Raw genomic sequence first — 12,587 nt, 5'->3', positions numbered from 1 at the left:
ACATGAGAAACAAATATTAAGCAGTTGAGATTAACAGGTGCGTAATGTTTGTTTTTCAGGACCGTTTGTTTGTATCACAAGCAGTGATACACTGAAAACATAAATTAGTGGATGCTTTATGTATCATTCAAATGTCAAACTCAGTTTGTACGATGGTGTTTGGAGCTGTATTTCATATCCATTGGATATATTTCCCGTTTGGATTCAACAGGTCCTGCATTTTAAAAGAGCGCCTGGATTCTACCATGAAATTATTCTAGGTATTAGAGATTACGAATGCATACACTGGAAATCCGCAATTTGCAAGTTCGTAAAGAATTTATCTGTTTGTAAAATATGGTGTTTATCCTACGAGAAAATATCCAACTATAGCCCTTAGAAAAAATAGTGTAAGAAAGGGATCATGCAGATATAACGCATTTCTTGTAATAACGCATATAAAATATCTCTGAAATTTCTAAGACGTGGCTGGATTTCTCGCTTGAAAATAAGGAGAAAAATCGTAAGATGAATGCGAAGAATCAAAAATTCCAAAATTTATATCGTTGTGTGGAATGCAGCCGTGAAAGTTATTCAAATTCTTCTCGTCTCCAAAAGAGGATGTTAAATATACATGAGGGGTTCGCCAAGGCTGAAAATAGAGCTCGTCCGCAAGAAAAGAACTCACAGCGGTGCCCATACTTTTGCTGTGAGAAAAGATTTCTGTGTCAAAATGTAGGAAAAACAGACCTAACGATGGAAAAAAATGGCAATATTTTGACATAAGAACTAAAATATTTTCCTCTAATATAAGAACGAAGCCGTTGACACGAAAATTGCAGTCTTGAAGATCATTTCATGAATTAAATGTGTAAAATGGAAATCATTTATATCACGATTTATACACACTCTGGCCAGCAAATGTGAACTGGCAAGAGTTTCTCCACCCGGCTTCTGGAAGTTGTTCCGGTAGAAAATTATCAAATCACATAACATGGTAACTACCTAGGCTAACCATATTTATTTCAGAAAATTACTCGGTAACGCAAAAAAAAGTTGTTAAAGCAAGTTGCCAGTTACAGCCGAAAAAAAATTGTCGCAGGCAAGTAAAGTAGTTATTTGCAGTCGAAACAAGCTTGTCAATGCAAAGAAAGTTATTGATAAAAGAATTGCCAAAAATTGTCAATGCAAATAAATTTACCATTTACAGTGGAAAAAGAAATTGTCAAAGGCAAGTAAAGTTTCAAACTATCCCCTAAAAGTTCTGAAAAATCGTCAATCGTAGTAAATAATGAGTACTTTTAATCAAAATGTAAATCACCAAAACTTAAAAAAAGACATATACTGTACTGTGTAGTCGACAAATATGAGATGAATATATTTGTTTGACAATAATTAATTATAATTAGGGGTGGGAATCGATTAAAATTTTTAACTGTTAATCAAAAAATTTTAATCGATTAATCGACCGATTAATCAAATTTTAATCGAATATTTTCAACTGCTATTCATTCACAGCAAACGTAGTGTTGGCAAGTATACAATGTATGCTTCTTAAAAATATATTCTATTTATTTCACGCATCTATCCCCTGAATGGATGTAAACAAATAAGATATAATGGGCACCCGCTTGAATCTATTCTAATACTGTCCCCCTTTACAAAAAAAATGAATGTGAACATTTCTAGAACTTTTAAAATGACTTTTGAATGTTACTCTATGAAAGATGTCCTCCTAAAGTGTGTTTCAATATGGATACACATTTGCATTTCTGTAAAAACTCGGGTAGAAAAGGTGATCCAACCAGCTGATAAACTCAAAAGGGAAAATTTGCACATTCATGTCTCTGGCATAAGGGAAACGATATGCTGAACAATGCTTTCCATATCCTGGGATTTCTTAACTCGGATCTTGTCGTTTTGTTTTAATCGGGGTAGTTTTAGAAACTATCACCAGTTTATGTTGAATCGACTCTTGGGGTTTTTCAATGTCTAAAAATTTTAGCAAAATATTGATTCAAATATCTTTGAATATAATCACTTATCTGAAATGTTATGTATAGTAACATAACTTAAGACATTTAATCTGTTTAGTTAAATAAATCAAGTTAAATTATAAACTTTTAGTAAAAATTTTAATCGAATATTTTGATCGGATATTATTTATCGAGTCAATTAAATCAATTAAAATTTTTAACTGCGATTAACGACTGATCGATTAACCTTGTAAATCTTCTTTGAACTGATTTCCATACTTACCACATTCACCTCTGTACATCAGAGTCACTTCTCTTTTAGACAAGCATGCTTGCCGAATCAGCTCGCAGTCATTGTGGTAAGTCCGACCGTCCGACCCGCAAACCGGTCTCATCACTGGTTCGCAAGCGGGTGGACACTGGCAAGTCGCTATGCCGAAGCGATCGATATCACATTCCTCGCCGGGTCCGCAGTCAAGTCCTTCACATGGGTTAGCACCTGAAAAGATGAATGGGAATCATTCAACATTATACACATGCGTATCCATCATCGCAGCATCTCACTTAGAGTATTGAATACCAAGTATAATGAAGATACACACCGGCACTGCATTCCCCGGCATAGATTATCCGTATAATTTTCCGAGACCTGCATGCCTCGACTCGAAGGTTGCATTCATTGGTGTAGGTCTTTCCATCCGAACCACATACTGGCCTTAATTCCGGTGAGCAGATGGCACTGCATCGGCAAAGAGGGTTCCTACTATCATCTAGCTGGCAAACCTGAGACGTTGGACACTCTACTCCTTCGCATGGATCTGTGAAAGAAAAAAAAACCATTTACTATGGTAAAAATGAATCTTGAAGAGTTGTATATACTACTCAATACGTACCTAAGTAAAAGTTTGAATGTACAATATATTTTTAAAAATAAAGGAATGAGTACAGATATAGCCTGTGTTTATGCAATGTGTATTTCAAAGTTGCTACCCTATGAAACTATGTATTTTTTTCCAGCATTTATACAAGATATATAAAAACAAGTGCACACCTTTTCTTGTGCACCCTCCGCTACCTTCCTTGCTCCTACTTTTATTTGGAACTTAAGAAGCATCATCCTTTACAAAAAAGAAGGCCCTCAAACCAGCACTAGCAATTGCTTAGCCTTCTCTATGGCATGATACAAATCACTCAACCCATTTCAACTTTTTCCGGGGGGGGGGCGGGGCAAAGCATATGTACTCAGTGTATGTATATATATATATTTGTATATATATATACTATTTTTAGTGTAATTTCAAAAGCCGACCCCCCCCCCCCCAAATGACGGGCCTGACTCAACCCCTACTGACGCCTTTAAGTACCACATTATGAAACAAATGAAATAATTATCTCGAAAACTTTTTGGTAGGTCGTTTGGTAAAAACGTTTGGTAGGAACTTTTGGTAGGTCGTTTTAGTTCTCTATCTCTCTCTAATTAAGCCTTAGATATTTTTTTTTCTTCGAAAAACTAGTTGGCATACACCGAAGCAATTCACGTGATACTTCAAAGTACCGGGGCAGCGCTCTACATTTACAGTAGAAATGAAAAAAAAAATACATTCAAATATATTGGGTACAGTCAAGTCCTGTTACTCACTCCAAGAGACCGGATAAATCATTTCGTTATAAGGAAGTTTCGTTATAAAGGAATTCCAGGTTTTTGCATTGTTCACATGTAAACTTATCCGAGAATTACAAAAGTGCTCGTTAAAACGAAATCTGTGTAATAACTGTAGCCGTTAAAACGGGATTCGACTGTATTGCAGTTGCAGGAATATTTATTTATTCATTCCACCACGAAGAAAACAATAATTTGTTTCATTTACATTTATAATGGGGCACTTTTACAGGTGTGAAACATCTAATTGAATTTTGTTAATTATTCTTCTAATTAACAATTTTTTGATTCAAAGGTTAGTTTTACCAAAGGTGGTACTAATAACTTGGATTTGGATAATATACGAAGGGAGTACAAATCTGGTGGGTACTATGACAATGGTCTGCCTCCCGATACAACGATAATCTCTACAACAGATTTTTTTCAGCATTTTCTCTTAATCCACAGAGTATCCTTACATGGAGATTTCATTCATTAGTTCTAAAAATAAAATAGCCGCACATTCAAATAATAATCGATTTTTTTTTTGTTCACATAGCATCTACAGCTCACTATGTACTGTCGTTACTTATAAGTACCAGTTACAAACTTGCTTGGTATTTGAAACATGCGTATTATTTTATAGAAATTAGGACAAGAACTGAAATGTGGATCGATAATAAGGAAGGAAAAAAAATATTATGCATTCACCTCAACTATTTCCTCAGTATTACGCCTTTGTTAAGTTGTACCAATAACTGCTTATAATGATGGCAGCGAAAGTGAATTTTTATTCATAAATTTTCGTCATATAAGATCTAATAGGACGAGCAAATATGACAATTTGTTATAAACGCAAAAAATGGTTAAAAAACACAGAGTAGCTATTTTTAAGTAAAAACCCTGTGAAAAGAGCATCTTTACTCACTACATTTCAACCCTTTTAGAAATATTCACGAGATATCTCGCTTCATTAAAAGTCTCTTATTATAGCAATGATGAGCCCAGATATATTTTGTAACATTAACTTTTCAAAATGAAACATCTTTTCGTATACACCTTACTTTGCACCTGCTGAAAAGCGGTAAAAACCAACCTAATTACAAAGGACATGACATTTTACAATGGGGTTCTAGTGATTTCTATCATGCCGTGGAAAGGGAACTTCATGAAACTTGTATAATCTTTATCAAACTTCATCACAGTTTCTTGCATAATCCTCATATACGTACGGGTTTCTTTTCCAGCACCTTAATCGAAATGCTGATACCCTTATTGGCCGAGAAAATATTATCGGTCTTCTTTCACAAATATTAAGATATCGAATTCCATCAAACTACCCCGTCCATGTAATCACGTTTTCGAGGCTACGCGAACATTTTCACCAATGAGATTATTAGAAAATAGTGTATCGGCCTCAGATATCTCATTATTCCGAAAGAATTCCGGCTAAAAATAGTATTATATATTTATAAACTAATTTTTAATGTTAAATCGAACACACCTCTTTCTCTCTCTCACGCTTCTTCATTTTTCCATCCTCGATTTCCTTTCCAGTGAAAACTGAATATATTATGAATGAGGTGACGGAAACGTGGTCTTGGAGGAGCGCATCATTCATCTACGCACACCAAAAAGCACGGAAAGCAATCTTAATACTAAAGGAACGTGGGCCGCGAGGGTGGGTTACAATAAACTAACGGAGCGGCAGTACATCATCAACTTTCACTGCGGAGAAGTTGTTCGTGCGGAGCATAGGCAATAACCTCACGTCGACGGATCGTAGGAAGTGCCCTATCAGCAAGTGAATGAACGTTATTAAACAACTTGGCTCCTCTCTCGACGAGTAAAAGACCTGCTGTTCGGGAATTTAATCGCTTGAAAAGCTATTCATATATGAATTTCCGCTGCGATACGTCCGGAGAGCGAGCGACATACACACGAGCTCTCTTTCTCTTCCAGAAAACTGTGGAAGATCATCGAGGAAAAATCAAAATATATTCCCACAGTTTCACTTCCGAACACACTTGGGTTGGAAATACCTTTACCTACCCCTACCAAAAACCCAGCCCATGTGAGAAATGCAGATAAAGGAGTTTAAATAAATAAATATAAGCTAACAGTATATTTTAAGCCATCCGGTTCAAATGCGAGCGTGTGTGTGTGGGTTTGTGTATACTCGCAGTGAGTTTGATCCACGTAATTGAAATCGCTAAGCCGTGGAAGTTTAATAACCAGGATGGCGATATATCCGCAGGAAAGTTCAGATTTATGAAAAATTAAACTGCCCGCAGTGAATGTTCGATTAGGATGATGCAAGAGCTTGTCAAGGTTATGTGTGTGTGTGTGTGTGTTTGCTTTAATAGGAAGTGCAGTTGGCCGATGTGTGATTTAGCGGCCCATTAAAACGGATTTTATAGTGGGAATGGGCGAAAGTTTCAACGGGGAATAAATTCACTAGGATGTTTGTGTTAGCGAAAGCTGTTTGATGCAAATTCTCGCACTTAGATGAGTGTGAGGAGACATAAATCATCATAATTAACGGATAGTATTTTGCATTAAATAACTATTATTTTTACTTATGTAGTTTGATAATTCGATTTAGCATTGCAAAATTCCGTAAAATATCAGTTGATGATTTGTACTGATTTTACAGATTTCGTATGGCAATTTTTATTTGCTCATGATACCGTGAATACCTTTTAATGTGATTTCATCGGAGTTGTGTGTTTCTGATAAGTTAAGTGACCATATGTCCCGTACTTTCCGCACAATCACGTGTTTTCACGTAATTTTGGGCATTCGGATTTTCTGTGAAAATGTTATCCTCTTCCTCGTAACCAGATTATGGCCCGTCGCCCTATCTCAATGAACAGATATAAGCAGGTGGTCGAAGAAGATCTGAGCCACGCTGGAAAATCTGCGTGTATGAGATGAGTCTAACGCGAAGTTTGTTTCTAAGTAATGGCTTTTACAGTACTATCATTTTTTTTTTAAATTGTGAGTATAATGATTGAGTAAAACTGTATTATTGCAGGCCTGTTGCTCTTTGTGGCGAGACATTTTAACAGGGAGATTGGATCACATTCCCTCCTCAAGCCTTAGCATAAAAAAAAAATAGATATATTATGTGCGCCTCTAGAGCGAAGAAGTTATAAATGGAATTTAGTTATAAAATTGTAAAACTCAGAAAAATTGAAAACGCCAAGTTTTATATTCTATTGTTTACCTACACTCATATCTACATTGAACATTAAAGAAAAAAAACCTTCGGAAATGAAATTGAGTTTTTTTTAGTGAAAATCAACCTCTGGTCATTTTAATCGGTCCTTCAAGAATTAATAAAAATATTTGTGATTTCATTCCAACCTCTCCAAAAAAAAAAGCTGCAGATGATACGCTGAGGTCTGAATCCATACAAAGAAACTCCGATAATCCACGAATAATGCGCACGAAAGTATGGTAAATGTTTCTACACTGTATCTAGAGATAGCAGAGACATACAAGGTCCGTTTTAAGTTATTTCAGGTATGTGAAACCCTGCTTAATCGCTTTTATCATTCTTATTAATGGAGATCTAAAATAAGCCCGTAGCTCTCTATCCTTCATAATCAATAAATCCCCTAGACATTTGCCGAAAAGTTTAGACATACACATAAGAATTTTGAATTCCATACTGCATCCAGATACAATGCCGAAAAGCAATTCTAATATAAACTGAAGATAAACAGAGCGCATGGATATATATATTAGCTTAAACACACATGCACGCATGAATAGTTTAGCTCACAATGTAGTGATAAGACTCGCACAGAAGAGAACGTAATACCAAATTCTAAGCTGGTTTATTCATTCTAATTTTCATGAGAATAGAGCTCCAAGATAAGAGAGAAGTTTATTTTCTAAAACGCCTGAATATTTGAAACATTTTCGTACTAAACCCGCGATATTTGGGGGAATGTTACAATTGCGATGTTGAAAGTAGAAAACTCGAAAATAAATCTCTAACATTTTTGTTTAGACTGTATGATGGAATATTTTCCAAATATTGCTTTAGTTCATATATAACGATGTGTTATTTTGAAGACTTACATTTATGGTTATATATATAGTATTATAAATAACAAATAAGACACTAAATAATGCTAGTTACCGAATGAAACAAGGCTTTATATAATACGAGTACTTAACGTTAGACGATATTTTTCAGTAATGTTAGTTGTAACTTTAAAATTCTTCAACGGGGATAAAATAGTATCACATCAATGGTGTATCGAAGTTGAAGAGAAATTGTTATTTTGTGATTTTTTTTGTTTTTTCTTTTGGGGAGGGGGGGTGGGGGGAAGGGGTGAGAAAAATAAACTTTTACTTTTATATTAATATAAACTAAATATTTTTTTCATATTTACATGTTGTAATATTTGTAATAAAATAAGTTGTAATTACGGCTTCCCCAGACGTTTCCTTCATTTATGTGGAAAATATACTAAATTAACTAAATATACTAATTTTCATTACTTTTATCAAATGGGATTCATTTTCACATTTAAGGGGGCCGTACAAGTATTACGTAAGCAAATTTTTAGCCATTTTTGATCCCCTCCCCCCCTTGTCAGCAGAATTTCGTCATCAGCTCTGCCCCTCTGAATCCTAACTCATATTTTCATAAAGGGTGGTTGATGACGTAAGCATTATCCAAACACCCCCCCCTTCCCCCTTGTCATCAAAAGTCAGCAAATCGGAAACCCTCCCCCCCCCCCCATCGATGATGACGTAATACTTGAACGGCCCCTAAAATGAATAACATGATCTATATATTTCCGATTTTTGATTCTCTTTCAAAGATTGGCAGTTGAGGTGTCCGCTAACCAGAGTGTCCGTTTTGGGAGATTCCACTGTAGAATGATCGTGTTTCTTGTGTTAATCACGAGAGGACAGACAGTAAGGATGCTTTACTGAGCTAGTTGTGATCTTCTAGAATCAACAGGTGATGTAGAAATTTCCAATTTTTCAGAATTGGCCAGCTCATGTTGTAATCAAAAAGAGGTTACATTTCTACTAATTTTCCTTGAAAACTGAATATTTCCAAAATTCAAATGTATATGACTCCGTTCAATGTAAATCAAGAAACAAGGAATCTGAATATTTTTTACGAAGCAGAAGACTTCTTTAAATAGGTAAATTAATGTAAGTACTTCTTCACTTCTACTTTACAGTAGAAGTCTTCTACATCTACTGTAAAGTTAGCAGAAATGAAAATGTTCCTTTTTGAAAATGAGCTCCTCAACTGCACTTCTATATTTTTGAGCACTGTGCAATTCTATTGTTTGAAGTCACTGTTTGGTTCCAAACTAGGGCTTGCCTAGCTTTGTCTGATGGCTTAATTTTAGTATTTAATCACATTCTTGCCCTTCTCTCAGAGCACGGCTCGGTCTTGGAGGAAGTAAATTTAGCATTTCATTTTTCTTTTCATTAGCATCACGCAGTTTCGTACAGTATTTCTCAGCTACGTTTAAATATTAATAATTATTTCTCTGTTTTTATGATCATCCTATTATTTAATAGCATTGATTTATTTTGAATAGCAATGCTCTTCATATGTATGTATATTTGTTAGAAAAAATATTTTTTGTAATTAATTATATACTTTAGTTATCCACAAATAGGTGTCATAAAACCCTAAACTCAAAATTCAATTGCAAAATTAAATTTAAATGTCGAATTAATAGTGGCATTTGTTATTGATTTTTCATAATTATAGTTAGAAAGGGGTCATTTTTTAAAGGGTCACCCAAATACCATCACTTGCATTCAAAAGCGATCTCTACTTTATTTACTTTCATGAGCAAATGTAGTGAAAACTTCATTTCGCAAAAGTGGTCGGTAGCGCATGGTGAAAGTGTTTGCCAAGCTGCTTTCGCTAGTTTTGAAAATGGTTGCAACTGAATACACCAAAAATGCTCTAAACCAGAATTTTGAAATCCCTTTCTAAGACGTGCTCATGCCTTCCAATACAATAATTATTTTTTATCAAATTACCGTCCTAACACATAGAATTAAATAAAAAAGAAATGGTTTTATTATCACTGCACTGAAAGGAAGAAATAGCAAAATCATCTAGAAACTGCAATACAAGAGGTGATGACACTTTAAAAAAAAATTCCGTGTTCTCATGTTTTAAGTGTTTCAGATTATTTTTGGGCTGCTGATTTCAAAACTGGTGTTACTTTTGCTGGATTGGCTATATCTCAACAGGCGGAGCCAGTTTGACAAAACAAATACCAGATTCGCATTCAGTGCCACAAACTCACCTACACATTTTTGCGAGCGAAAGTCTAACAATGTGTCAGTGATACTCATATTTTTTAAAGAATTTAAAAATTAAATTTTGGTCATTATTTGAATCTCCAGAATAATCAGTAATGATATTACACTTTTTTTGATATCGTATCCTCAAATGCGTTTTTTAAAAGTCCTGTTTAAAACCCATTGCTCTAATACTTCCCACCATTGTTGTATTGTTATTATATAATGTCATTTACACACATCGTGAAATTCATAGAGTTCCATTTCGAAAATGTATTTCCACACCGTACGGAAATGGTAACCCTCGTTCTGGATTGCGTAGCGTCGCATTTTCCCTACACCAGAATTTAAGAGCATCTATTTGGCATTCATGATTTTATGCCTTCCATCTAAAGGCATTTCGCACAGTAATGCTTGGCGCATCGCCATCTCGATCATAAAACCTAACCCCCAGCCCCTCTGTCTTCGGCAACCGCAATAAATTTATGCAAGGTGATGGACCGAGGTTGTAAGTTGTTTAAAAATGAAAAATAAAAATATAGAATTTGTGGAAAGACATATTTTCGCATTAAGAAAAATCATCACTTTATCTCTCGAAGAAAAATACGACAAAACAGCCGCTATATCTATAGTGTTCGTGGAATTTCATAATGTGTTTTTAGAGAGAGTTCTAAGGGAAACATTCATTACTAATTCATAAACAACACTACATTTAAGTAGAAAATAATTCATAAAATATGAACATTCCAGGTAATCATATTTCAAGCACTTCTAAAAGTGCCATTTTTTTTCGGTTTGAAACTGGAATGAATAAGTTTGGAAAAATAAATAGCAATTAACGAATTTATTCCCCTTAAATTATTCATAACTTTAGAAAACTTTCATAAAAAAGATAAATATTCTAATAATTCACTTTCTGTTGAAGAATCTATTATATCCCAGAATATGTCATTACCATATTTTGTTTAGTTTTTTTTAAATTCACACACAAAAACCTAAAATTTCTTCCTTTTAATAGAAAAAAAATTGATAGAGAACAAAAACACATGCGTGAAAAACCCAAGCTGAGGGAAAAGCTACAAAATTGGGAATTTTTGTTCGAAAATAATTAGTATGCGGTTCCGGAATTAGCTCTGACAACGCATTTGTCATTTCTTTCCAGATTGCGGGATAACAAGTTTACGGAGGAATTTCGAAATTTTACAAAAAAACAAAAATAAAAGATAAATAAATGAATCCGAAAACATGTCCGGAAAACGTTCTAACTTTAATTAAACGTCTCCGGGATACAGTCAGTCAAGCTGTTCTAGTCGCGTTACATACACGTTTCATTCTAAATTGATTGTCCTTTTTTTTCGTCTTTGTGGATGGAAACAGACTGAAATAACGCATTTAGGGCATTGAATTCCATGTCCTTTATCATCTGTATTCATTCCTCCGGATTTTACAAATTGAATGTCTTCCGATACATTCTTCTTTTTTTAAATTAGCAGATCAAAATAGAATTAAATAAATAAATATATATATATATATATTAAATTTCCGACTGGAATGTAATTCGAATAACTGGAAGTTGTTTGATTGAAGGTGTATTGATTATGTTTTAGTTTTTGAGGAAGTTTTAGGTTTTGAGGAAGGAGTTTTGAGTTTTTCATAGGAAATATATCTCAAGTTCAGCCTACATTTATCAATATCATTAGTTCATCTCTTCGGGAGATGAAATTGGTGGTGTATAGCTTCTATGGATCCTAAAACGGCGTATAGACAGATCCGTTCGGTGCATTTCCACACTTAGGGAATTTGGTAACACTTCCGCAAAACGCGCCCTTTTCTGCCTTTTTTTCTGTTTTTTTCTTCCTCTGCACTTCCTTCTTTTCTTCCCTACCGTAAATAGCATGAAGGTATGGGGTTGGGGATGTATAAGTATCAACATGAAATTGTGCTACAGAAATCGTCTTTCGTGTACATTGGTGATTAGAATTATGGTAAAGTGATAAAATTTATTAAATTACATTGTTATGATGTTGATTCTTTTGTTTTGTGTTTGACTCACTGAAAATAAAGTCGGGCTTTCGAAATTTGAAATCAACCCGCAATGTTATTCGAACTTTATTTTTTGGCTAAATTTGCAATATTTCACCATCATTCTTGGTGAATCCGGAAATAATATTTAGATACCTCTGTAATAAGTTCGAAGGTTGTCGATTGTATTTTGTTTTTTTGAATTTGATCTCTATCGGATTTACTCGGGGAATGACATTCCAAGTGTCCGAATAACGACTCATGTTTTTTGAACAAATTTTTCAGTTTTAAATAAATATATTATGACATTGTTTTTCCGGAGTCACATTTTCGTTTTCAAGAAAGAACACATGCTTTCATAGGTGAATACAGCATTATAGTATATGTATGCTAAAATATTCATTTCATTTATTACCCAAGTAGAAAAAAACCCAGATCACAATGCTTCATTCTGAGGCTTGCATAGTAGGTTCAGTAAAATTTTTTACATGTACTACATGAAATTAATTCTTCATTAAAGCAATCGATCGTAATGATGGTTTTAGTTGAACATAATTATGTATGTGTGGAGAAAATTTTCAAACGCCTATTTTAATTCTATTTTATACGTGTCTCGTGGACGTATCGTGAACTAATAAACTGATTAAATGAAGAGAGCAGAGGTG

The 12,587-nt window shown here is 34.3% G+C and overlaps 1 protein-coding gene across 4 annotated transcripts in view; it reads right to left on the bottom strand.

Moving 5' to 3' along the window:
- LOC149088149 (agrin-like) overlaps positions 1 to 12,587 on the bottom strand; it is a 140,753-nt gene that overhangs the window by 36,125 nt on the left and 92,041 nt on the right. For all 4 annotated transcript variants that reach the window (XM_089244946.1, XM_089244929.1, XM_089244937.1 and 1 more), the window contains exons 2-3: positions 2,558 to 2,773; positions 2,239 to 2,454 (exon numbers count right to left, since the gene is read on the bottom strand). In XM_089244946.1, the coding sequence (XP_089101072.1) occupies positions 2,239 to 2,454; positions 2,558 to 2,773 (432 nt within the window). The remainder of the gene's footprint in view (positions 1 to 2,238; positions 2,455 to 2,557; positions 2,774 to 12,587) is intronic.

This window comes from Pholcus phalangioides, unplaced genomic scaffold (genome assembly GCF_987345545.1).
Source record: "Pholcus phalangioides strain wild (caught in Gottingen) unplaced genomic scaffold, Ppha-v1.0 ptg000003l_1, whole genome shotgun sequence".
Taxonomy (NCBI): Eukaryota; Metazoa; Arthropoda; class Arachnida; order Araneae; family Pholcidae; genus Pholcus; species Pholcus phalangioides.
The sequence above is the reverse complement of the archived record's forward strand: the minus strand, read 5'-3'. Positions and strand labels throughout refer to the sequence as shown.